Source organism: Triticum aestivum, chromosome 5A (genome assembly GCF_018294505.1).
Source record: "Triticum aestivum cultivar Chinese Spring chromosome 5A, IWGSC CS RefSeq v2.1, whole genome shotgun sequence".
In the NCBI taxonomy this organism is placed as follows: domain Eukaryota; kingdom Viridiplantae; phylum Streptophyta; class Magnoliopsida; order Poales; family Poaceae; genus Triticum; species Triticum aestivum.
The window spans coordinates 655774191-655802139 of NC_057806.1; the positions used below are offsets into that span (position 1 = coordinate 655774191).

At 48.5% G+C, this 27949-nt stretch overlaps 1 protein-coding gene across 1 annotated transcript; it reads right to left on the reverse strand.

The window, feature by feature from the left end:
* Window positions 1-9799: 9799 nt before the first annotated feature.
* Window positions 9800-10748, reverse strand: LOC123105692 (photosystem I reaction center subunit IV, chloroplastic). Its single transcript, XM_044527809.1, has 3 exons — window positions 10334-10748; window positions 10180-10245; window positions 9800-10070 (listed from the first exon to the last, which is right to left on the reverse strand). The coding sequence occupies exons 1-3, from the start codon at window positions 10604-10606 to the stop codon at window positions 9963-9965; spliced, it is 447 nt and encodes a 148-aa protein (XP_044383744.1). The 5' UTR covers window positions 10607-10748; the 3' UTR covers window positions 9800-9962.
* Window positions 10749-27949: the final 17201 nt, after the last annotated feature.

Below are 27949 nucleotides of genomic sequence, written 5' to 3' on the forward strand. Positions count from 1 at the left end.
CTCTCTCTAAAAGAACGTAAGCTTTTTACTCCTTCTGATCCAAAATAAATGTCGTGGTTTTTGCTCAAATTTATTTGGAACGGACGAAACTTACTTCCACACTAACCAAACGCCTCCTCTAAATTTCAGGGTGGGCCGACCGCCTCATTAGTGTCCAATTAAACGCTGCCAAATCGCTCCCTAACTCCCTCCACTTCGTAATTACATGTAGGTGTAGCAAAACTCGTTTACTCGAGATGAGACACAATCGGTCAATCGCTCCACCCCTCCGCGACCCTGCCTGTTTGGCTATTCCCGTTCAAGATGGCACAATCCTTGGTTGATTTGAGAAATGGAGATGGATCAGCCGCGAGTGGAGGCTAGCATGGGTGCGTGCCTAGCAGCTGGTGGAGCCGTAGCGGATCCGTCCGATACTCCGAGGAATGACTTGCATCATAGCCGGCTTATCCCTTTCTTCATAACTAGCAAAAAGGCCCGTGCGTTGCAACGGATAAAAAAACAAAAAAAATACATGCACCCGTACCTGTTGAAATTTATAGCGGCACTATACATAGCTATTTTTCCATGGTATCATTGTATGGTGGAACATAAGTTGATGAAGAAGTAATCTAAAAGGTACGCCATTTTATTCACTATCCAGAAGAATGATGCAACAAAAGCTAAGAACTACGTGGCTTCTGATAACTCACATCTTCTCAAGGGGCATACATGACCACAGATGTGAACAAATACACTAAGGGGCACAAGAACTACTGTTATGCAGAACAATTTTCCACCATAAGTAAATAAATGATATAGATACCCAGTAATTCCTGATTGGCCAACATCCCCTGGGAAAACCAGGGCGAACCAATCTACCTCTCACAGATCCGAAGAATCGCAAATAATAATCGAGGTTGACGAACTAAATCTATGCGATCGCCCCTACTTTTGTCGCGACAATTGTAGCAGCGGCGCCTTGGCCGCTTCGACGGCTTCGTTCACCTCCATGTGGGCCCACAGGAGCGTCTTTGCCCTCCTCGTTGCTGTGGGGACTCGATTCGTTTTTCTTTACGACCAAAGCAGCGGACGGCAGTGTTCATGCTGGACTGGCTAATGCCGACACAATTGACGATGGTCCGGCTGTTGGTGGGGCCGAGGAAGAGCATCAGGTTCCTAGACTTGCTGCCAGAGGATGGCACGCCCGACGGCATTTGTGAGTTTCTGCGGCACAGTTAGTGTTGTCACGGCGTGACAGTAGCTTGGCTGTCTACAATGTCGATGGAGTGGACCAGGCTCCTGGATTTGCTGGCGGTGGGCGGCATCAGCGAGTTCCTGTGATATGAGGAGGAAATCAAAAGGATTAGCTATGTGTTTATTCTCGTAGCAGCGATTAAGTATCGTAGTTATATCTTATATGCAAAAATTAGGGATCAGTTTCCCAGGTGTATAAGTCGTTCTCTAATGGGAGTGTCCCCTACACACACGGACACACAATGAACGAAATTTGGAGTCGAGCTCTAATTTGATTTTATGAGGAGATGGAGTCATGCTTGGATGAAAGTGAGAGCTCTTGCAGGCTATGGGCCGAACGGACTTGGCCCATCCCGCCAAACGCCTCACTCCAGCCCAGGCGTGTACGCTCGGCAATCCACGTCGCCGAATAAGATATATATGTTCCGGAATTAGTACCACCTCGCGTATATCTTTTTAGTAGAAGATAAAATCATTCAGCGGGACGAAACCAAGAATATCACCTTGCTTTATTAGTAGGTATAGAGGTATAGATTAGATGAGATTGCTAACTGATTTTAAGAAAGCGAGACTTGTAAGGGCTTATTTTGAGGTCAGGGTGTGGGTAATTGGTCCTGGTGACGATCCTTCGTGATTGTAGTCTTTTGTCTAAAGATTTGTTCTAGATAGTTGATGTTAACTTCAAATTTTAAATTATATAATTCGGAGATGAGGAGGTTTTGGGTTAATAGACCAATCACTCCAAATGTGAATAAAGTGTAATCGGAAACAGAAGTAGAGCCACAGCCACCACCTAACGTTGCCGATTAGTTCAATCCAAATGAGATTGAGCATGTTCCAAGAAAGACAAAAAATTGTTAGTATTCTCCTAATATCCAACACATAAAATATTAATAGATTTCTGGTTCAGAAATTTGGTGTCATTTTATATGTTGTATTTCCAAACACCCAATTTTCTTTCACCTAAGGCTCAAACTTGCCCAGGCTCCAGAAAAGTTCTGCCTCCGCCACTGGATGACACGTCAAATAGATCTTCAATGGCTGCTTTAGTTGAGGAAGGGAAACTACTACTTAAGTCTAGACGTGATTATTCTATAGCACATGTTAGGAGAAGCCAAAATAATATAGCTCATGCTTTAACACAAAAATGGGTAGATCATCTACTCGCACGGCCGCCTGGCTCCGTCATGGCCCAAATGAAATTGGCACTCTTTGCCAATAGGATTGTAATGAACCACCTTGATTGAAATGAAATTAATATTTTTTCACAAAAAATGAAGTTTATTTGTTGCACATGAATGGATGAACAATACTTGGTCTGATCAGGATTAGTTAGTTTATATTTACCCACTACATTCTTTACTATTGGCTATTGACTTCTGAATCTGTTAGAGCATCTCCAGCCGTGCCCCCAGGAACGCCCCCCAGGCCATTTTTCTAGCGCCGGCGGTAAAAAATCCTGCCACTCACGCCCCCAAAGCCTCACTTTTCGCCGGATTTGGAGAAAAACGACGCCGGCAAACCCACCCCAAACCCAGCCCCCCGGGGGGCAGCTGGGCGTGCCGGCGATTACTTTTTCTCGTTGTTGGCCCACTCTTAGTCTCCCACCTCCCTCTCTCCTCTCTTTTCATCTGGCCCCCACCCACGTGCCCACACCCTCTCTCCTCTCTTTTCCTCTCTCCTCTCCCATGCCCCTCTCTCTCGAGCGCGCCGACGAGGCAGCGGGACAGCGAGGCCAGCGTCCGGCGTGCAAGCCAGCGAGGTCGCGTGGCCGGCGTTCGGCGTGCTTGACGAGGTCACCTCGGGCGGATGCTTCGCAGGCTCGCCGGCATGAGGGGGCGCCCGGGTGCATCTCCACGCCCTGCTTCCTCCTCGACGAGCACTCACGCCGTGCCCTGCTTCCTCCCCGCCTCCTCGACGCCCGGGCGGCCGCACGTGCCCTACTTCCTCCTCGCCGAGCTACGGTAGTGGCCTCGACCTTGGCGTGGCTCGGCCCGGTCCTCGTCCTCGCCGGCCTGCTCTGCGCACTGGTCTGTGTTGGCCTTGGCCTCGTGGCGCGGTGCGCGTGCTCGTCCTCGGCCTTAGCCTCGTGGCGCGGACGCCCCACCCGTCACCAACGCACGCTGCCCACCGTCAGGTACGTCGCCGACGACGGCGAGGCGTCGGAGGCGGAGGATGCGCCATCTGCCTCGCCGAGTTCGAGGACGGCCAGGACATTCGGGTGCTGCCGCAGTGCAGCCACGCATTCCACGTGGAGCGACTGCTAGGTTGCGCGAACACGCCGGAGGACGGCCTCCTGCAAGCTGAAGCAGGGGAGCTAGGCCGCGCGGAGAGTAGGAGAAGCACGCGGGCGCAACTCCAGCGGTGGCTCTTCCTCTTGGTCAGCCACGCATGGAGGTGGCGGTGGAGTCGCAGGTGTGGTCGCCGCGGGCGACGAGGAGGATGAGCTGCTGCACGGCGGCGAATCTGGAGGTGAGCGACCTCTTGGCGCCGGAGTCCGGGGTGTACTGGCGGAGCGTGACCACACCCTGCACGAGGCTCACCGCCTTGGGATTGGGCGGCCGCGTGGAGTCCAGGGCGGCGGCGAGCCAGTCGGTGGCGATCCAGACATAGCCGGACGCTATCATGCCGAGGGAGCATGCGGTGGCGAAGATGGCGAGGCCGGAGTCTGGGTTGATGTGGACGACGCAGACGCGGGAGGGCGTCGACGGCCATGATGGGAGGAGTCACCTGCGCTGGGAGGGTGTCGACGGCTGGAAAATTTGTCGTTCCCAGAGCAAAAAATCCGCCGGTGCCTCCCCAGGAGGCGGAAAAAATGCCTCCTGGGGGGCACAACGACTGGAGATGCCCTTAGCTCCGGCTCCTCAAAAGTGACCCTTGTATATGTCTACGAACCGTGTCGCGTTTCCGCAACAGGGTCTGGTCAACCCTCATTTCCACTGCAACCTCGAACCTCAAATATCATATTGTTTTTTATACTATATCATGTAGCATAAAATGAGCTAGTAGTATAGTGTCAAAAATGCTCTTATATTATAGAACAGAGGGAGAACTAAGTAGCTACAATTTTTCTAGTTCTCCAGACGTTTACGACCTCACTGCCGGCAGTGCCGCGCAGTATCTGTGAGGAAGCAATCCATAGCATTCACACTTATCTACAAAAATTTAGAGTGTTTGTTAAAGTTGTCTATGATTAATCATGTCTCAAGTAGTCATTAACCACAGACACGACTATTTCAATAGGTTTCAACCATGCCGGGGTGTACTTTTACACACATGCTCCATCAATGACCACCTTGGGATGGAGTCCTCAAGAGGATACCGATGAGGATGTTACCACGACAGTAGACCAGGGAAATCGCCTATCTGAGTGGGAACTCGCGATTGGAAGTTCGGCCGAAGTTCTCAACACGGTCTCAAACGTTGTGTGCAGGGCCCAAGCCTGTCCTGATTGGGCCATTCATCCACTTCGTAGGTCGTGTCGCATCCTACAAACGCTTCAAACTACTATGACTCCTAGACTGAGATCAAGGAAATTTAAAAGTCGAGAGGGTCGTTAGCCGCAATCCATAGTTCCGGCTCCTCGTCGTACTCCATGTCCGTGAAGACTTCATCCAGCTCGCATCGCGGAGGATTACCGTGACCTCGAGCTCCCGCCGGATGGACTCAAGGATGGCCTACCGCTCTGCCGCCTCCTTTGCTTGGGCCAACACGTCATCCATGACGAATCTGGTCGAAGGAAGCGCCAGATTCGCCTCGCCGCCCACCTCCTCCTCTTCATCTGTTTTCGCATCCCGTGTTTGCTGCTCCGCCTCCTCCTACTCTAGCGACGCCTTCTCTGCCTCGTCCTACTTCGGAGAGTCCGGACGTAAGCCGGTGATGATGTGAGCGGCGCGCCGTGCCTCGATCTTCACCCACCACTACAGAGTGAGCATCTTGTACGTGGTGATTTGTTGGCAGACCATGGTTGTCGGCGGGCGGCAAGCTTGGAGTGTGAATGCTATGGGAGTGTCTAGGGTTGAGGCTCATCGCCCAGCTAAAATAGCCAGATTTAGCCCCTTGGGAGGCGTGCCGGAGCGGCGACATGAATGCATCCTCACTAGGCTGATAGGTTTTGACGTGTGTCCACGTGGGTCATCCACGTCAGTCTGAAGTGGCAGGCGCAATTGCTCTTCCTCATATCCACCCTGGATATGGGATGGGTATGAGGAGTGTCGGTCAGTCCAGACGTATAAGGCCCGTTTGAGGAATCCGATTGGGTTATGATTTTGTGACCAGTCATTGATTGAGTCGTCCTCCTGGACGTATAGGTTGCATTTGAGGAGACGGGCTGTAGATGCTTTATGGGGGCATTTGGCAGGTTGCATTATTCTTGTGTTATTTGCACTTGTGGCTGAGGTGGCCCTGGCTGAGTGAATATAGGCCAAAACCTATGTTTTGTATATAGTTTGGTAGCCCGCATTGCAACACTGAGCAGTTTCATGCCTGATATTTGCGGCAATTATGTGTTATGATTGTCAATGTGCAAACACATGGCGTTTGGTTGTGGTCACTCTTTCTCACTAATAGTGACCTTACCACATATTACACTACATATGCATTACAAAATAAATATCAATAAATTGCAGTACAAATTAACAGCCATACGTCTCAATAGGAGAAAGTTCATTGACGTAGAATAGGGTGAAGTCCATCCTCCTCTACTTCTTCTTCTTCTTCTTCTTCTTCTTCTTCAGATCCTTGTGTTACGTTTGTTTGCCTGTATTGCCTCAGACCACTCCAACCTTTTACTTTTCTAAGTTTCATTGTCATATGCCTCCACACAATGACTAGGGTTTTCAACATCATCAGTTGTCACATCTTTCTCCTGCGTTACAAGCTCATCAGAACCCCATTTTAGGATCTAGTTATGGAGAAATGCAACATGCAAGAACAAGTCTAACTTGGGTCAGGAAAGGGCCGGAATGGTTTCTGATCCAGGATCTTATATATATTCTCTCAAAGCTCCAAATGTCCTCTTAACCATAACTCTAAGGATAGAGTGTATGAGATTGAACAATTCGTGTGCGGTCTTAGAATATTTCCTATAAGATAACTCGTTCAGATTGTACCTGGTTTTCCTGAAGGGTGGAAGAACACCAGGCCAACATGCCATGGGAAATCCTGCATGTCACGGACACGGGTTGTAGCTGGTATGTGCTCTTGAACGGGGAGGTTTTTGATCAGCATAGAACCCTCATGATCGATGAAGGGTGTGAAAATTTTCACTGGAAAACATTGATTCAGGCCTAGTCGGTTGGGGAATTTGAGTTCGTCTACCAAGGTGAACATCATGGAGATTACTTTCAAGAATTGTGTCATTTCGTTTGGCCAAATTGTTTAAGTTTTTTATAAGCTCTGTGGTTTCACAACGACATTGTTGTGGCCATGGATGGTACGAGGGCGGCCGCCTCGGCCTCGCACACCGCATGGAATGACCAAATCCACCGCACGCCAAGCTGCCCCGTGGCATAGAGCTTACGGACCTCGGGGTGTGAGGTCGGTGTGGAGGTTGCCGGCGATGAACATGGCGATGGCGTTGGTGCGCGTCCGCATGGCCAAGAAGGTGTCATGGCTCTTCATCATCTCCCTTGCCGCTCCTGCCAACGAGGCCACGACCATAGGGAGGTTTCCTATGCAGAGCAGAATGAGTGGCCCATGCTGGAGGACAGTGCGAGAGCGCGCCCACAAGGTGGTGCATGATGTCGATCACCACCAGCTACCATGGCCCTGGAGGCAGGTTCGACGGCGGTGTCGCCTGAGCTTGACGAGGACGAGAACGGGGAGCAGCAGGATGACGGTCATGGCTCGAGACCAAATCGAGTGTAGTTTATGCTGGAGCTAGTAGCTGCATACTCTAGTTTCTCCCAAAATGGTTAGGTGATGGATGCCATTTGAGTAGATTGCGAACGATGCTGCTAGCATCGTTCCAAAATGGATCATATTTTAGAATTACTAGTTCTATCATACGACCAAGCTCGGTAAAGTTGAAGAGTGTAACATAAAAATATGCATTACTTAGGGTAGCTCTAACCAGCCCCCTATCTGTTAGAGAGGATATGGTCGAGTGTCTTTAGAGGAGGATACCTATCCTCTAACGAGGGACGGACGTAACTGATCCCCTATATTTAGAGTAGAATATATATTTTTCTTAATTCTTTTTGCCTAGTCGCATACATTTCAAATAATTTTACCGTATATTATCAATCATTCGAATATTTCAAGATAAACATACACAACATATAAACCATGAACACGCATAAATATGCACGAATCGAGCAATTCAAATTAAAACACGTGAATATTTCATCCAAAAGGCATCACATCGATCAAGTTGAATCCAAAATCACCACACCATAGCATGTTTTATGTGGCTACTCGAGCCCAACCAAAGACATGCAACACGAACTCAAACACCATCCTCACCAAAGAAATCATGACCACCTCCATCATCACCACCATCTCCACAGGCACCCCATCTACATGGCCACCACCACCACCATCCACACGGCCACCACCACCATCATCCACACAGACAACACCATCACCATTTCGAAGAGAGACCTCTGTTTGGGTCAAGATCTCTCCAGGAGTGAGCCCCCAAAACTTGTTTTCCATGCCATCCATTGTGGTTGGGTTCATGAACATGATAGCACATTCTCCGGTCTACATTTCGTTTCAAATCCACTCCTCCTCGAGTGCAAGCCTACGTTCCCCCGCCTTCAACTTTCTTTCTTCGAGGCCAACTTTGACCTCCAACTTGAGCTCATTCCATCTCGCGCCCTCTCTTCTTTGCGTTCAACCTCCAAGGCTTTCTTGGTCTCAATCATGGACACAAGCTCTTCTTTGTATGTGTTGTCAAATGCTCCTCTCCTCTTCCTCTCTTTTGCAATCTTTTTGCCATCCGATCTCTTAGTGGATCTTCAGCCTCCTCGTCTCATCCTCAATGGGTATGCTTAACCTTGATCTCTTTGATGTGGTCTCGGAGTTTGTTCTAATCCACTTCTGATTGGTGCAAAGTTATCTGTAGCAATGGTACAATGTGAAGGGCATGTGACCGTGCTTCTTGTTGCATTGCTTGAAAAGGTCTTGGATGATAGGCCCATACTCCGAGACTTGCACACCGCCCGGTGGCACATGGTTGACTTAATCAATACAATGGTCTATCATGTTCATGAGGTTGCATTGGTCTGTTCCTTTGATTGATCTTGGATGGTACCCCAATGGTGCCCAAGAGAACCTTGGTTGCGGCTCGATGTGACATCCATGATGTTGTTGTAGTACTCGGCAATCCTCCCTCAAAACCGTTCCTTTGATTGATCTGTTCAAACCAATGCATCAAGGGAGATGTTCATCCAAGCCTAACACAAAGGTACATCTTCATCTTGAGAATAGTTGTGAGTCTTTGCTCTTGATGGTGGCTTCCTTGTTGATTGTGTCTCCATGTGATCGTCAACATCTTCGGCCTTGGCCTCCTCTTTGAGCACTTGATGATCAAACACCGAGTCATAGTTGAAATCTTCAAGCCCAAGCATACGTGGCTCCTTAACAACGAAAAGAATTTAGTTGCGTTCATCTCCGCACTATGACAACACCACCACCAGACAATGCATTAGCCGAAATGAAAAGACATTTTATTACCTTGATGGCATTTCATCGACCACTTGGCAGCCACAATCCTTGTTGCCGGCAACGGCGGTCGGACGCATAGGAGGAGTAGCCGTAGCGGTGGCCTGAGACGGGGTCCATGGCACCGGACGAGGGCGAGGCACCGAAGGCACCTTCTTGTTCTTCTTCTTCGCCACGTCATCGACGAGTGCCGACACATTGTCGTCTGCTTCCTTGCCCTCTTGCCGCGGCTGGAGCAGTGGGAGGGCGGCCTGCCGTCACCGGAGACATAGCGGTTGTCTACTTCCTTGCCCGCTTACCGATGGCTAGAGCAGTAGGAGGGCGGTGAACCGTCGAAGATGCAACAGCCTTGCCACCGACCTTGCTACCGGCGGTGGTTGCCGGTGAGGTGGCCCTGAGGAGGTTTTGGTGCCCAACCTCTTTTTTGGTGCGGGCGGCGGCGCGGGGTCGTTTTCGGCAGTGAAGCCCCGGTGGCGGTGGCGGAAGGATCTTGCCTCTCCATCCCATCCGGAATCGAGGGCATTGGTGGGTGCTGCGGCGAGTAGGGGGAAACGACGACAGGATAGCCGCTCGGGCGGGAGAAAGGGTAAAAGAAAATTTTACTCCGCCCGGCCTCGGTCGAGTATATTTGAGATACTTGGCCGAAGTTTTCAGGCCGAGGAGGATAATTTGTCGTCCACTAAAGGATTGCACCTCCACTAAAGGATCGTAGGGGATCCGTTAGAGATGTAACCGATTTGATCAATAATGTCCAATCTTGACTAAAAAGAAATCAATAATCGACTGGATATGTCTTTGTGAACCTTGTTGTTCTGTGCATGCTGTATTGCTCTGTGTAGCCTTCCGGTAACATGAACAACCGATCTTTTGTACAAAAGTGAGCAAGAATGCAATCATCTTAAGCAACAGGAGGAGATTATTAGGTCCATGAGGAAGCAGGCAAATACATATAATCGCAGAGGTATTACACATAAGGTTTGTGAGAGGCTAACATTCACATCGTCACTTGACGAGCTACTGATACAAACATTGGATGGAGCACACGCGGCAGCTTCGATCGTTTAAGCAGCAACCTCCTTGATCTCGTCCAGGGCGTAGTTGTTGGTCGACACGCCGGCGTAGTTCACCTTGGCGAAACGCACCACCACCGGGTAACGGGTGTTGGGATCCTACACGCGCCATCCATCAGTATTTGGTGATCGAGTTCACTACACTAACAGAAGCATTCCATTGCATTTGCAAGAAGTGAAGATTGGAGGGGACAAGCCCGTTGGTTACCTGATCAACCGTGACGACGGATCCGGTCCCGTTGTACCAGTAGGACTCCCTCCTCAGAATCTTCACCTGATCATATTTCATTTCAGGCAAGAGTTGAGCCACGATTGCCCCAGCCGCTTCACAGAGATGCTAACAATGGAGTGTACTGACGTACCTTGGTTCCCCTCTTGGGTCCCCTCGGCGGCGGCTTGGCTTTGGCGGGCTCCTTGGTGGCCACGGCGGCGTCCGGTTTCTCCTCCGCGGCCGGTGCTGGTTCCGCCGGCGCGGCGGCAGTGGGCTCCTCCTCGGCGCGGGCCACGAGCTTCAAGCCCAGTCGGTTGGAGGGGACGAAGCTGACGCGGCTGCTCACGCCGCCGTTGGTGCCGCTGGGGATGCCCGCCGCCAGCATGAATCTGGAGGTGGCCGACGCCATGTTGGTGCTTGCCATCGGGACGGCAGCAAGGGCTGTTTGTCGGTGCTAGCTTAGCTCCTTCCTTGTGGTCGTGTGGCTCCGGCCGGCCAGCAAAAGTATGTGAGTCGATGGCGAGGTGTAAGGCGAAATAAGGTGCAACCGGCCCTGGTCGGGATGGCGAGCGGAGATAGGCGGATCATCTATCTCCAGCCAAGTGGGTGATTTGTGCCGGCCACTGCGGTGCCGCCGCATGGCATATCTTATCCTCCCATGTGGATAACCTCCCATCCATGCGATGCACTCGCTTGCTCGCCCACATACACAGATTGCAATCTTGGTTCATTTCGGCTATCGTTGGTCACCGTCGAGTTTTCTTTCTTTTTGTGAACATCATACATTTTATTCCTTAAACAATTGACATATCGTTTACAATATGGGGAAGAATAAGTCGAGGATAGTAAAGTCACAGAGTTCAGACGAGTTAGAAACACAAGAAAATTTAGCTAAGCTATCAGCAACAACCACATTAGCTTCTCTGCAACAATAACCGTAGTCAAAACTAGCGAAATCCATAGCGGGCTGAATGCATTATGCTATTACTGCCACATCAGGACCCATATAATCATCTGCGTAAACAAGTAATCGGCGGATTAGAGCGTTTTCAGCACACACTTCCTAGCGGTGGATCCCGCTCGTCAGGAGCTGGTTTTGCAAAAAAGCCCACATGGACATTTTTTTTGCATCCAGCCACATGGACACTTTGACTAGTCTTTTCCCCTACTTCTCCTCTCTCTATCTCTAAAATGTCGCCGGCAATCATCCTCTTCGTGCACGGCCGCATGCTCCCGACCTATCTTGTCTTCCACCGGCGCCAAGCCCACGCCCACGACGACGCGCCCGTCGTAGCCTTGTTCTACGCAATGGCGCGATCCTCGCTAGACACATAATGTGCGTGGGTGCCGCGGTCTGCGGCTGAGCTCACACACGTGAGCTAGCAACCTTCCCCAAGAGCGCGCCCACTGGCATGGGCAAGACGGCGCACCTCCTTCTAGTGCATTGTGGCGGTTCCTTCTCCAACCGCTCCCCGTCCTTCTCTCCCGCTCCATCCAGTCGCTGACACCAAAACATCACCTCGACGCCCTAAGGCTAGCACGGGCGTGCCATCCGTCCTCCACCCAGTGCGGCTCCAATGGCACGTGCCTGCGCGGCGCCAAGCGCTCTGCAATCTCATTGTCAACCTCGCCGAGTAGAGGCAACACAACAGTGTGGTCCATGCGGCAGAGAGCATCTGCTACGCCATGTTCGGCTTGGTCACCGCCATGTGTTTTGATGCGGGACACTGCTGGAACAATCTTTCATGATACCAAAACAACTCACAACTAGCAACAACTATTTTGAGTTACAGAGCTCAGCAGGAAACACTCTCAAATATATTGGAACCTAGGTAGAATCACAATATAGGACCACAATGACCCTATATGGACTAACGACATGCCCTCTAATCCACACACATGACCTAATACTCAATGGAAAATAGTGCTCACAACACAACACACACAACCTCACCGATTATTTACAGACTTAAACTCAGGAATCTCATCCCCCTCACATGTAACAGATGGGGAGTACTTAGAGGCACGTATTTGTTAGGTGTGAAAATAACTCAAAATGAAGGATTAATTTGTGAGTCCCAATCAATAGTAGGAGCAAACTTGTTGAGCCTCATTCTGTAATTAATTCCTGAATAATTTCAATGGGAGCTTACATAACTTTTGACTCAAGACCTTGAATGGCACAACATTTATTTCACATGAAAACTAACATCCACTGCCATCTTATCCAGCCCCTAAAACGAACTAGACCCTTCTAGAATTAATTGTATGGTTGGTGGCATATGTGGTGTGGAGTCTACCTAGAGCAGAACCTATTCTGTACCGGGATCGCCCACTTATGCACTTGAAGAGTGGATTAGAGATACAATAGTTCATATTAGTATGATGATTTTGGAACCCTCGAGGATGCTTTACTACTCAAGCATGGTCTCTACTAACTTAGTATCTTTTTCATTCCTGGCTTTACTTTTCTGTTCGTAGATTAGTAAAACTCATGTTTAATCTGTTTTCCCTAACAACCGACTATAGTATACTATTTTTAAACTTTGGTTTGGGTTCATACGGAACTGCGCAAGTGACAACAAGTTGCCGGGTTTGTTGTGCCTTCCTATTCCTATCTATGGGATCGATAAACCTTACTGCGAATTTACTACAAAGCAATGTGCACTCATAGGACATCACCGTGACGAACAACTTTGATTACATCGGCGCATGCTGGAATAGGTAACACCAAGCTTGACAAACCAACGACACAGTGCTGACATGCCTAGGAGCTTTCTAACCGGCTGCCAATGGTACACCAAGGGTGACCGTCGAACGGTACCCGAAAGCAACCACCAGCCACCGGCCTGTCTTTTTTTTTTTGAGAAAGACCAGCCACCGGCCTGTCAGTAGCTAACTAGAGATGGCGGACCTAATGGTTCTCATGGGCCCCGTGCTGGCTAGCTCAGGAAATGTTCAAATAGAGCTTGGTTCGTGAATTAAAAAAAATACTCATGATTTTGGAAAAACTATTCACGAAATCATAAAATATTCACGGATTCGGAAAATGCTAGTGATTTCAAAAAAAAAGAAAAATATGTCCGTGAATCCAAAAAATGTTCGTGATTTTGTAAAAATCTTCAGGAATAAAAAAAAATCATGAATACAAAATCTTTGTAATTATGAGAAAAATATTCAGGTATTCAAAAAAATGTTCGTAAATTCAAAAAATGTTCTTGATTCTGGAAAACTATTCGGGAAATAATAAAATGTTCTTGTAATCAGAAAAATGTTTGTGATAATGGAAAAAGTATTGGCAAATCCAAAAAATATTCATGAATTCAAAAAATGTTCATGGTTTTGGATTAATTGTTCAGGAAATAATTAAATGTTTGCAGTTTCAAAACATGTTTGTGATATTGAAGAAATGTATGTGAATCCAAAAATGTTCACAAATTCAAACAATGTTCACAATTTTGAAACAATTCGTGAAATTAAAAAATGTTTGTGGATACAAGAGATGACTATGATTATGAAAAAAATGTACGTAAATTTCCAAAAAAATGTTCTTGAATTCAAAAAATATTCATGATTTTGGGCTAGCAGTTCGGGAAATCAAAAAATGTCCGCGGATGCAAAAAATGTTTCTGATTTTGAAACAATGTTCGTGTATTCAAAAAATGTTCATGAACCACAAAATGTTTGCAAATTCAAAAAATTGTCCTGACTTTTTAAAAATGTTCAGGAAATTAAAATATGTTCACGGATACAAAAATTGTGTGCTTATTCAAAAAATATCATGAATATCAGAGAATGTTTGCTCAAAAAATGTTCATGATTTTGAAAAAACTGTTTAGGGAATACAAAAATGTTTGTGGATACAAAATATGCATGTGATTATGAGAAAATATTCCTGAATTCAAAAAATTGTTCACGGATTTAAAGAATATTCATGATTTTGGAAAAAAATTTAGGAAATTATAAAATATTTTAGGATTATAAATAACTCTGTGATTTTTAAACAATGTTCCCATATTCGAAAAAAGTGTCGTGACTCCAAAAAGTGTCCGCGAATTCAATTTTTTTAATCATTTTCAGAAAATGTTCGAGAAATCAAAAAATGTTTGTAGATATAATTTTTTTGTGATTATGAAATAATGTCCACGTATCTTTTTTTTAATTTTCACAAAATAAGTGAATTCAATTTATTTTTCTTGATTATGGAAAAACTGTTTGGAAAATCATAAAATGATTGTGGATTCAAAAAATGCTTGTGATTTTGAAAATAATATTCTCGAATTAAAAAAATCATGATTTTGAGAAAAGGCTAGAAATCATTAAGAAAAATTGGATTCAAATAAATATTTGTGGTTTTGAAATTTTTTGCTCTAATTAAAAATGTTCACAATTTTGATAAAATGTTTGTGAATACAGAAAATGCTCTGTAGGCCTCCGTTGACGTTCAACCTGGGCTGTATTTTCCGTGGGCCCAAAACCATCTGAGACACACACAGTTCCGAGGTTCCCTCAAGAAGAAGAAAAACACAATGCCGAGGTGCATCGATCTCATATCCGGCTGCCTCCTCCTCCCCCAAATCCCTCACCGATAGGAGTGCGCCCCCCTCTGTCGCGTGTCTTCCTTCCTCCTCCCCTCTAGTCTTGGTCTCCCCGTGCCAGCGCTACTGCAGGACCACTTGGAGCCGAGGTAAGTGAGCAGTGGAGAAGAGTGATACGTCCATTTTGCATCATGTTTTCTTGCTGTTATTTATAATGTTTTTATCCATAATAATGTTTCTTGGAGTAATTCTAATGCCTTTTCTACTATAATTTGCAAGGAACACACCAAGAGGGAGAATTCCGGCAGCTGGAAATCTGGACCTGGGAAAGCTACGTCAGGCCACCTATTCTGCACAACTCCAAATAAGCCAAAACTTCACGGAGATTTTTTATGAATTATTTAACAAATACTGGAGACAATAAACACCAGAGGAGGCCCACCAGGTGGGCACAACCCACCTAGGCGCGCCAGGCCCCCCTGGCGCGCCCTGGTGGGTTGTGGCCTCCTTGGCCCACCTCCGGTGCCCATATTTTGGCATATAAGTCATTTTGACCTAGAAAATATCAGAGGAGGACTTCCGGGACGAAGCGCCACCGCCTCGAGGCGGAACTTGGGCAGGAGTAGTTTTGCCCTCCGGCGGAGCGACTCTGCCGGGGGAACTTCCCTCCCGGAGGGGGAAATCATCGTCATCATCATCAACAACAACTCTCCCATCTTGGGGAGGGAAATCTCCATCAACATCTTCACCAGCACCATCTCATCTCAAACCCTAGTTCATCTCCTGTATTCAATCTTGTTACCGGAACTATAGATTGTTTCTAGGAGGTGACTAGTAGTGTTGATTACATCTTGTAGTTGATTACTATATGGTTTATTTGGTGGAAGATTATATGTTCAGATCCATCATGCATATTAACACCCCTCTGATCATGAGCATGTTCACCGTTTGTGAGTAGTTACTTTTGTTCTTGAGGTCATGGGAGAAATCATGTTGCAAGTAATCATGTGAATTTGATATGTGTTCGATATATTGATAGTGTGTATGTTGCCATTCCCTTAGTGGTGTCATGTGAAAGTCGACTACATGACACTTCACCATATTTGGGCCTAAGGGAATGCATTGTGGAGTAGTAAATAGATGGTGGGTTGCGAGAGTGACAGAAACTTAAACCCCAGTTCATGCACTATTCCGTAAGGGACCGATTGGATCCTAGAGTTTAATGCTATGGTTAGAATTTATTCTTAATACTTTTCTCGTAGTTGCGGATGCTTGCGGGAGGGTTAATCATAAGTAGGAGGTTTGTTTAAGTAAGAACAACACCTAAGCACCGGTCCACCCACATATCAAATTATCAAAGTAGCGAACACAAATCAAACCAACATGATGAAAGTGACTAGATGAAATTCCCGTGTACCCTCAAGAACACTTTGCTCATTGTAAGAGACCGTCTTGGCCTGTACTTTGCATCAAAAGGATTGGGCTACCTTGCTGCATACTTGTTACAATTATTGTTACTTGCTCGTTACAAATTATCTTGTGCTATGAAACTGCTCGCTACGTACTTACAATTTCAGCACGTGCAGATATTACCTTACCAAAAATTACTTGTCATTTCCTTCTGCTCCTCGTTGGGTTCGACACTCTTACTTATCGAAAAGAGCTACAATTGATCCCCTATACTTGTGGGTCATCAAGGCTATTTTCTAGCGCCGTTGCCGGGGAGTGAAATGATTTTGGTAAGTGGAATTTGGTAAGGAAACATTTATATAGTGTGCTGAAATTTATTGTCACTTGTCACTATGGAAAATGATTCTTTGAAGGGTTTGTTCAGGGTATCTTCACCTCATCCGGGACCACAATTAATTGCGCCTCAACCTACAGCACCTACTAAAAATATTGAATATGAAATTCCTTCGGTTATGATAGAACAACTGCTAGCTAATCCTTATGCAGGAGATGGAACCGAACATCCCGATATGCACTTGATATATGTGGAACAAATTTATGGATTGTTTAAGCTTGCAGGTTTACCGGAGATGAGGTGATGAGAAAGGTTTTACCTTTATCTTTGAAGGGAAAAGTATTGGCATGGTATAGGCTATGCGATGATATTGGATCATGGAATTGGAATCGTCTGAAATTTGAGTTCCACCAAAAAAATTATCCTATGCATCTAGTTCATCATGATCGGAATTATATATATAATTTTTGGCCTTGTGAAGGATAAAGTATCGCTCTAGCTTGGGGGAGGCTTAAGTCAATGTTATATTCATGCCCCAATCATGAGCTCTCAAGAGAAATTATTATCCAGAATTTTTATGCTCGGCTTTCTCGTAATAATCAAACCAGGCTTGATACTTCTTGTGATGGTTCTTTTATGAAGAAGACTATTGAATTCCGGTGGGATCTTTTGGAAAGAATTAAACGCAACTCTAAAGATTGGGAACTCGACGAAGGTAAAGAGTCAGGTATTAAACTTAAGTGTGATTGTGTTAAATCTTTTATGAATACCGATGCTTTTCAAAAGTTTAGCACTAAATATGGACTTGACTCTGAGATAGTAGCCTCCTTTTGTGAATCGTTTGTTACTCATGTTGAACTCCCTAAAGAGAAGTGGCTTAAATATTACCCATCTATTAAAGAAGAAATTAAAGAGATGGTACCAGATAAAGAAGAAACTATACTCTATAATGTTGATCCAGTTGTTCCTACTGCTTATATTGAGAAACCCCATTTTCCTGTTAGGATAAAGGAACATGCTAAAGTTCCAACTGTGGTTAACAAAAGCTTTGTTAGAACACCTAAACTTGATGAACAAATTAAAGTAGAACCTAGCATTGCTATGGTTCAAGATATCCTGGAAGAAGATATGGATGGGCATGCTATTTAATTCTATGAAGAAGCTGCTAGAATTGCTAAACCAGATGGAAAAGATACACATAAACTTGTTGTTGGCATGCCTGTTATCTCAGTTAAAATAGGAGGTCATTGTTATCATGGTTTATGTGACATGGGCGCTAGTGTGAGTGCTATTCCTTACAAGTTGTCGGTGGGAACGACACCTATGGGATCACAAGAATCCCTACTGTGGTTAGCGGGGCGCGGGGTCGTGAGAAGAGCGGATCTAACAGGTAGCACACAGTTCATTTATCCAGGTTCGGGCCGCGAGGATGCGTAACACCCTACTCCTGCTTTGGTGGATTGTATATCTGTGTTCTTGAGCTAGCTATGGGGCGTGAGGAGCTCCAAAAAGCCGAATCCTTCCTGTGGTCGCCTCGGGCCTCCTTTTATAGAAGAAGGGGTTGCCACAGTGGCACACAGGAGGTGGAAAGGGTACAGTGATGCGAGGTTATCCCTCGCATTACATGACAAGGCGCATTTAATGCGTCTTGCTTAGGTGTCCTTGCTTTATCGGGGACGAGGGAGAAACCTGTCTCGTCCGTCGCCGCTCCTTCTTGTGTCGACATGCGCCCTGGCCAGCGACGCCTGCGATGCCACGTAGGTAGGCAGGCAGCTGAGGTGGCGCAGTGGTGGGTCTTCACGAAGATCTGCATGCCGCCACGCAGGTGCCTGCCCAGCTGGTTGGGTCAGCAGCTGCATGCGAATGGCGGTGGAGGTTTAGTCGGCGTGGGCCCAATGATGGCCCTGCGGGTGTCCTCGGTAAGGGCCTTGCCGGGGCGCCTGCTGTCATCCCCGGCAAGGCGCTTGCCGGGGGCCTTGTGGTCTTCCTCGGCTGGGATCCCGCCAAGGGTTGTCGTCTCCTTAGTGCGTATCTGATCTTGAATGTCTTCACAAAGATCTGCATGCCGCCACGGGGATGTCTCCCAAATCCTTGCCCTTTGGGGCCAGTGGACTCAAGGGTGGTTTGCTCCGTAGGCGCGAGACGAGTCACCGCGGCAAGGGTCTTGCCGGGGCTGCTAGAACTGTCCCCCGGCAAGGATCTTGCCGGGGGAGTCCGCTTCGTCCCCTTTGCTCTTCGTGGTCTTGGCCTTGGTGTTGTTCTAGTTATCTTGAGCTTCGGTCTGATCCTGGCTCACCTCCCTTGCCTTGCTTGGTGTGGTGGTGCCTGTGGCTCAGACTGCCCGTGCATAGTTATAGGGGTACAAAAAGTGTACCCCTCTTTTTGTACACCGACGGGAGCCCCCGGGCCTGGGCCACACATAAGCGCAACGCGTTGTTGGGCTAGGCCCAAAAACGGTGCGCAGGCAGGCAGGGCGGTTTTTACCGCGGTAAGATTCTTTGCACGCTGCGCTTCCCACGATCACGCGTGACGTGGGCAGCATGCGTGGGGTTGGTTCCCACGGGCATGCGTCACATCATAGTAAAGGGGCGGTTCGCACCTTCCCCATAAACGGAGGGAGGCATGGAGGCGCGGCCCATTTACTGAATGGGGCTGAGACGCGGTCTTCAAGGCATCCACTCCCCATGATCACGGGGTGGGGGTGGTCGTCTCACCTGTCTCCTCGGTTCTGCACGTCCACCATGTGTCTCCCATGTGCCTAGGGTGGCAACGGTGGAGGCGGGAAACCGGGCCGTCGCTGGTTGGGGCGGCGGGTCGGTCCTGGCTCCCTGCGCCTTCCGTATCTTGATTGGCCGAGCGGGGCGGCCGAGCCCCAACCCCGATCCTTTATAAAGAGCGGGAGGGGGGATGGCATCCCGCATTCTTTCATCTTCTTCTTCCTTCAGCTTCTGCTCCTTCCATCCGTCATGGAGAGAGGGAATCCCGGTCCTTCAACAGTGGCAGCGAGGGTCGCTGCTCGACAACGCGTCCCTCCTTCTCCTGCGCCTGCGGTGGCAGAGCCAGCCGCGAGGGGAAGGGGGATGGGGCGAGGCCGTGGGCGAGGCCGGGGCGCTCGGGGAAGAGGAGGACGGGGTGGCGCGCCGGCCTCGCCTCCACCAGCAGCTCCTCCTCCAATGGAGGGCCATGTTGGGGATGGCCCTTGTGAGTTCTTCGTCAGGCTGCGCCGGCCGCCGCACCGTCGCCTTCGTCTCCCGACTCCATTTGCGCGGGAGATGGAGCTGGATCCGCCGGAGTTATTGCGGTTGCACATGAGGGGCTGCGGGATCAGTGGCACGCGGGTCTGCGTCGACTTCCCCGCCCCTCACGTGTTGTATCTTTGTCGGGGATGGAAGATGTTTGCTCATATCCACCGCTTGACGGAGGGGCTCACTCTCCATTTTAAGCTGATGGAGGGTGGCCTTCTCTCCGTCAAGGTCTTCGGGTGCTTTGGGACCCATGCAAGGTGCTGCGTGGAGAGCTCTTCCGATAGTGAAGACTCCTCCTCGGGTGGGAGTGACGAGGAGGACAGCGGCAACGACGACGAGGGTAGTAGGCGGCAGGATGACGGGTCCGATTAGGTGTCGGGTGCCACTCCGTGCGGCACCGGCGACCCCATCATCCGTGTCACCGGCTCCTTGAACTTCTCGGGGTCGTCTCCTTGGGCGGCTGGCGTTGGGAGGCTGCGGAAGAGGAAGAGGGCGGGCGGCAAGGCCGTCAAGTCAACGCATGCTGACGTCCTGCCGCCTCGTCTTCGAGCTCTGCTTCCGGCGCCGCCATCACCATCCAGCCTTTGGACGGCCACCAAGATGTTCTCTTGGAGTCTTCTGCCACCCGTAGCTCGCCTAGGCGCTCCTTTCGCCTCCTTGACCTGCCTCCTGAGGAGAGGGACAAGAAAGGGATTACATGCACCTTATCTCTTTTTAGTTTGTAAGCCTTCGGGCCTTTGTTGAATTTAAAACTTGTAATCCCACCATTCATGTTTTTCATTTCCTATGGACTGTACCCGAGTGGAATGTTTTTAATGAAAAAGGGATGCTTGTCGGGTCATTTGTTTGCGGGTGGAACCCACGACAAGGAGTAAATCCTTGATATCTTCAAGATAAACATTTCCTTGCCCAGCAACAGGCCTTGCCGTCTCCCCACTTCGCTCGACCTTCCTCACGCCTTTGGCGGAGGCAAAGGATGAGGCGGGTTCAGGCTCCTTGTTTCATCCTTTCGCTGCCGCGACTACGACCAAACTTGGCCCCAGGAACGAGCCCTAGGGCCTAGAGTTATGGGAGCACGGTAGCTTAGGGGAAAACGAGGTTTCACATACCTCAGTCCATAATGGAATGCATGATAAGGGATGAAGAACTTATCTGAAGCTGCAGTCCCCGGCAACCCTGGATCGCAGTGGGTGAATCTTTGCTCTTGTAGCCCCCGGCAATACTGGCTTGCCGGGGGCTAGATGCTGGTCTGTTCTTTTTTTCCTCCCCAAGTGGTTCGACACGGATATCCGTGTGTCCTGTGAACCAAAGAAGACAAAAGAAAGACAAAGAGACGCACACTCGACCTCTAAGCTAGGGGTTAGTCGCCGCTAAGCACTATCAACCCTAACCAAGGATAAGACTCGACCTAGCATGCATGCTATAACTTAGGGCGCCAGCGCTTCATTTACTTATGCTCAGGGTCTGCGCCTGGCTTTGTACAAAGGGTTACATGCGTCATCGGCAAGGCTCGTACAAAAGGTGGCTTGCCGGGGGGCCCGGCAAGCCGCGCCTCACGGGTAAAACTTGCGAAGATGCTCAATGTTCCAGGAGTTACTCACTGGAATGACATCTTCGATCTCCAGGCGGATTGCGCCGGGCCTGGTGACTCGTATTACCCGATAAGAGCCTTCCCGCTTCGACGTCAACTTGTTGGAATTCTTGGCCGATTGAGCGTGCCGAAGAACAAGGTCGCCTTCCTCAAAGCTTCGGGCATGAACCTTGCAGCTATGGTAGCGGCGCAAGGCTTGCTGGTAGCGCGCTGCTCTCACAGCCGCCCGAAGACGATCTTCCTCAAGGAGCGTTGCGTCATCTTGCCGCAATTGCTCTTGCTCAAGCTCGTCATAAGCGAGTACTCGAGGTGACCCGTATATAAGTTCTATGGGGAGAACTGCTTCTGCCCCGTATACCAGGGCAAAGGGTGTCTGGCCGGTGGCTCGATTTGGTGTGGTTCTGATTAACCAAAGAACCACCGGCAATTCATCAATCCAGCGCCTTCCACTCTTGCGCAGCCTGTCAAAGGTCTTTGTCCTTAAGCCTCGCAGTACTTCAGGGTTTGCCCTCTCAGCTTGACCATTGCTTCGTGGGTGAGCAACGAAAGCGAAACAGACTTTGCTGCCGAGGTCTTGGGTATATTGCATGAAGGTGCGGCTTGTGAACTGTGTACCGTTGTCAGTGATGACCCTGTTGGGTACACCAAAACGGCACACTAGTCCCTTGAAGAATTTGACGGCTGACTGTGCTGTGACCTTCCTCACTGCTTCCACTTCTGGCCACTTTGTGAACTTGTCGATTGCAACGTACAAGTACTCAAAGCCCCCAACAGCGCGGGGGAAAGGGCCCAGTATGTCGAGCCCCTAGACCGAGAAAGGCCAGGAGAGAGGAATGGTTTGAAGGGATTGAGCTAGCTGATGAAGCTTCTTTGAATGGAACTGACACGCTTCACACCGGGTGACTAGTGTCGTCGCATCCTGGAGGGCAGTGGGCCAGAAGAAGCCTTGCTGAAATGCCTTGCCGGCAAGGGCTCTTGACCCTATGTGGGATCCACATATGCCTCCATGTATCTCTGCCAACAGCCCCAGCCCTTCCTCTTGAGGGATACACTTCAATTTCACACCGTTTGACCTCTTTCTGTACAGGACGTCATCGATGAACTGGTACATAGCAGATCGACGGGCTACTTTTTCCGCTTCTTCCTGCTCTTCAGAAAGTTCCCCAGTTTGGAGGAATCGGACGGTATGATGTGCCCATGCTGGAGCCTGGGGCTCGACGGTGAGGACTAAAGGCGTTTCCTCCGCTACAAGAGCGGCTGTCTCGATGGCAAGAGCTCGATGCTCCACCGGAGCTAGCCGTCCCGTGGTGGGCTCAGTATCTCCGGCAACATCCTTGCCGGCGGCTCCGGGGAGCTCGATGGGAAAGTACTTGCCGGGCCCTGATTTCCTTCTCTTGTTTTGCTCTGTTGATGGATCAACGGATGGCTGAGTTAGCTGAAGCACAAAAGGTACCTGGTTCCACAGGTAGCTTGAGGGCAGCGCGTTTTGACAGGTAATCGGTGATATCATTCTCCGCTCGGGGAACGTATTCTGCCTGTATACTGTCAAAACGCTCTTCCAGCTTTCTCACTTCATCGACGTAGGCCTTCATCAACGGGCTCTGGTAATCCTTGTTGACTTGCTTGACGACAAGTTGCGAGTCGCCTCTGACGACGAGTTTCTTGATTCCGAGGTCCGCCGCGATCCTAAGACCGGCAAGCAACCCTTCGTACTCAGCCGTATTGTTTGTTGACACCTCCCTGGGGAAGTGCATCTGGATCACGTACTTGAGGTGCTCTCCGGTGGGCGCGACAAGCAGTATGCCAGCCCTGGCGCCCTGTAAGGAGAAAGCTCCATCAAAGTACATGATCCAGTCGCAACTTGCCTCCTTGCCGGGGAGAGCAGTTTCTTGGGTTTCTTCGTCAGGCGTCGCGGTCCATTCTACAACGAACTCTGCCAGGACTCGGCTTTGAATCGTCGAGGTACTCTCAAACTTGAGGCCAAAGCTGGACAGTTCCAGTGCCCACTCTACGATCCTTCCCGTTGTGTCTGGATTGTGTAATATCCGTTGCAGAGGGAGGCGAGTGACGACAGTGATTTCGTGCGCCTGGAAGTAGTGACGCGGCTTCCTCGAGGCCATAAGAAGGCCGAAGAGCAGTTTCTGCACACCGGAGTACCTTGATCTACCCCCCTGCAGAAGGGAGCTAACAAAGTAGACCGGGTGCTGCATCATCTTCTTCCTTGGCGGCACTCCAACCGGCTGCGTCGTCTCGGCATCGGTGGCATCGGGCTCCGTCGCTGCTATTACCTCATCATCAATTTCTCTCTGTGCCTCTAGTGCGGCGCTGACCACCTGGTTCGTTGCCGCCAGGTACAGCAGCAACGGTTCCTGTGGCCTAGGCGCAACTAGTATTGGCGCGGAGGAGAGGTACCTCTTCAAATCTTGCAATGCTGCTTCGGCTTCTGGCGTCCACTCCATCGGGCCCGCCTTTTCAAAAATCTTGAAAAAGGGAAGGGCGCGCTCGGTGGACTTGGAAATGAACCTGCTCATGGCAGCAACGCAACCAGCAAGCCGACGCACATCCTTGACTCGCTTGGACGCTTCAATCTGCTCTATAGCTTTGATCTTGTCCGGATTGGCCTCTATCCCACGCTGTGACACAAAGAACCCGAGAAGCTTGCCAGACGGGACGCCGAAGACGCACTTCTCAGGGTTCAGCTTGAGATTGATCTTGCATAGGCTTGCAAATGTTTCTTGTAAATCTGATATGAGGGTTGCCCTGTTTTTGGTTTTGACCACTATATCATCCATATAAGCTTCCATATTTCTATGGAGCTGGGGTTCAAAACCAATCTGGACCGCCCTCGCAAATGTTGAACCAGCACTCTTCAACCCGAAAGGCATCCGTATAAAGCAATACGTACCACATGGGGTGATGAATGCCGTTTTCTCTTCATCTTCCCTTGTCATGAAGATCTGGTGGTAGCCGGAGTAGGCATCGAGGAATGACAACAGATCACACCCAGCTGTGAAGTCAACAATCTGGTCGATGCGAGGCAACGGGAAGGGGTCTTTGTGACAAGCCTTATTAATATCTGTGTAATCAATACACAGCCTCCACTTCCCATTTGCCTTGCGCACTACCACCGGATTGGCCAACCACGTTGGATGGAGCACTCCTCTTACCAAACCCGCTGCTTCCAGTTGCCGGATCTCCTCTGTGATGAACTCTTGTCGTTCCAAAGCTTGCTTTCTGACCTTCTGCTTGACGGGCCGCGCATGAGGACAGACAGCAAGGTGGTGCTCAATCACCTCCCTAGGAACGCCGGGGATGTCGGATGCTTGCCATGCAAACACATCGACATTCGCCCGTAGGAAGGTGACGAGCGCGTCTTCCTATTTGTCGTCAAGGGTGGAGCTTATGGTAAAAGCTCCTCCCGTGCCGTCCTCCTTGACAGAAACCTTCTTGGTTCCCAATGGTGTGGCTCTAGACTTCTTGTTTCTGTCGGCGGAGCTCTCTGGCACGTCCTCGATGGGAGCGCTACACTCCGAAGAGGTGCACTTGCCGGAGTGGGTGCCTGAGGTCTCACCGGTCTTCTTCTTTCGCCTTCCCGGGGCTCCAGCGTCAGGAGCAAGCGCCTTAGCAGTGGCGGCTGCTGCAACTGCTTGTTGGTAGAGTTGGTCAGCGCAAATTAGCGCATCCTTCTTGTCTGATGGGACGGTGATGCTCGTCACAGGCCCCGGGATTAGGCATCCCGTTCTTCACCGCCGCTGCAGGTTCACGACCAAGACAAATTTCATCTTTAGTTAGAGCCGCAGCAATGATGTGATGTAATATAACTTTGCAGTACTTTTAATTTCATGCACGTTATTTCCCCATTCAATTCCTCTTTGTATGCGCGCCCTACGTCGATTGGGTAGGCTCACCGGCGCGGAAGCCCCTAGCGGCATTTTGGGGACGGATCCCCATGGGCCTGCTGGGTACGCGTGCTGCCGGACGAGCCACCTTTCCGTTCTAAATGCGGCCGCTCGAACTGTCAAGTTTGACTCGAGTCAGAATCGAGAGCGTTGTTGATCGCGGAAGGCTACTCTGCCATTCTCGACGCAGCCGCTTGAACTATTGAGCGGACTCGAAACAGGGCAAGGGCGTTGCCGATCATGGGAGAGCCCCCTGGCGTGCAGGTTTCTCATACAAAGGCGTGACATCTCCAGGGGGAATAACCTCATATAAGAAGGATAGAACAAATAAGGGTTCAGTGCAACTTAGCTTCTGTTTGCAATCGCTCGAGTGCCGATCCTCTGGCCTCCTTTCTTCTCCAAGGGCCACGAAGATGGAGGAGTGCCGGGCTAACTGCTAAAGCCGATTCTCACAACTGCGCCCCCTACCTGGCGCGCCAGAGATGTCGGTGGGAACGACACCTATGGGATCACAAGAATCCCTACTATGGTTAGCGGGGTGCGGGGTCGTGAGAAGAGCGGATCTAACAGGTAGCACACGGTTCGTTTATCTAGGTTCGGGCCGCGAGGATGCGTAAAACCCTACTCCTGCTTTGGTGGATTGTATATCTGTGTTCTTGAGCTAGCTATGGGGCGTGAGGAGCTCCAAAAAGCCGAATCCTTCCTCTGGTCGCCTCGGGCCTCCTTTTATAGAAAAAGGGGTTGCCACAGTGGCACATAGGAGGTGGAAAGGGTACAGTGATGCGAGGTTATCCCTCGCATTACATGACAAGGCGCATTTAATGCATCTTGCTTAGGTGTCCTTGCAAAAGACTAGTGATGCATTGTCTTGGGTCATAAAATTTCTGAAAGAGGTATTGAAGTGGACCAAGCTAAGGTTGATGCCATTGAGAGAATGCCATATCCAAAGGACATCAAAGGTATTCGTAGTTTCCTAGGTCATGATGGTTTCTATAGGAGATTTATCAAAGACTTCTCTAAAATTTCTAGGCCTCTCACTAGTCTTTTGCAAAAGGATGTTCCTTTTGTTTTTGATGATGATTGTTTAGAAGCCTTTGAAACACTCAGGAAAGCTTTAATTTCTGCATCTATTGTTCAACCACCTGATTGGAGCTTGCCTTTTGAAATTATGTGTGATGCTAGTGATTATGCTGTTGGTGTTGTTCTAGGACAAAGAGTTGATAAGAAATTGAATGTTATTCATTATGCTAGTAAAACTCTAGACAATGCTCAAAGAAATTATGCTACTACTGAAAAAGAATTCTTAGCAGTGGTGTTTGCTTGTGATAAGTTTAGACCTTATATTGTTGATTCCAATGTAACTGTTCACACAGACCATGCTGCTATTAAATATCTTATGGAAAAGAAAGATGCTAAACCTAGACTTATTCGTTGGGTTATCTTGTTATAAGAATTTGATTTGCATATTATTGATAGAAAAGGAGCTGAGAACCCCATAGCTGATATCCTGTCTAGGCTTGAAAATGTGCTTGATGACCCACTTCCTATTGATGATAGTTTTCCTGATGAGCGGTTAGCTGCAATAAATGTTGCTAATAGTACTCCTTGGTATGCTGACTATGCTGATTACATTGTTGCTAAATATTTGCCACCTAGCTTTACATATCAACAAAAGGAAAAATTTCTTCTATGATTTAAGACATTACTTTTGGGATGACCCACATCTTTATAAAGAAGGAGTAGATGGCATTATTAGACGTTGTGTACCTGAGCATGAACAGGGACAAATCCTACGGAAATGTCACTCCGAGGCTTATGGAGGGCATCATGCTAGAGATAGAACTGCCCACAAGGTATTGCAATCTGGCTTTTATTGGTCTACTCTCTTCAAGGATACTCGTAAGTTTGTCTCATCTTGTGATGAATGTCGAAGAATAGGTAATATTGGTAAGCGTTAAGAAATGCCTATGAATTATTCTCTTGCTGTTAAACCATTTGATGTTTGGGGATTTGATTACATGGGACCTTTTCCTTCTTCTAATGGGTATACACATATTTTGGTTGCTGTTGATTATGTTATTAAATGGGTAGAAGCTATTCCAACCAGTAGTGCTGATCACAACACCTCTATTAAAATGCTTAAGGAATTTATTTTCCTAAGGTTTGGAGTCCCTAGATATTTAATAACTGATGGTGGTTCACACTTTATTCATGGTGCTTCCCGTAAAATGCTTGCTAAGTATGATGTTAACCATAGAATTGCATCACCCTATCATCCTCAGTCTAGTGGTCAAGTTGAACTTAGTAATAGAGAAATAAAATTAATTTTGCAAAAGACTGTTAATAGGTCCAGGAAGAATTGGTCTAAGAAATTAGATGATGCACTTTGGGCTTATAGAACAATGCATAAAAATCCTATGGGTATGTCTCCTTATAAAATGGTTAATGGAAAAGCTTGTCATTTGCCTCTTGAGTTAGAACATAAAGCATATTGGGCAGTTAAAGAACTCAACTATGATTTCAAACTTGCTGGTGAAAAGAGGTTATTTGATATTAGCTCATTAGATGAATGGAGAACCCAAGCTTACGAAAATGCAAAATTATTCAAAGGAAAAGTTAAAAGGTGGCATGATAAAAGAATTCAAAAACGTGAGTTTAAAGTCGGAGAGTATGTTCTTTTGTACAACTCTCATTTTAGATTCTTTGCAGGCAAACTCCTCTCGAAATGGGAAGGCCCATATGTCATCGAG

Bases quoted from the DNA above. Each gene is read 5' to 3' on its own strand.
- LOC123105692 (XM_044527809.1), bottom strand. From the start codon at position 10,606: ATGGCAAGCACCAACATGGCGTCGGCCACCTCCAGATTCATGCTGGCG. The intron at 10,246-10,333 runs GTACGTCAGTAC...AAATATGATCAG, and splicing joins GACCCAAGAGGGGAACCAAG to GTGAAGATTCTGAGGAGGGA. The intron at 10,071-10,179 runs GTAACCAACGGG...TGGCGCGTGTAG, and splicing joins CCGTCGTCACGGTTGATCAG to GATCCCAACACCCGTTACCC.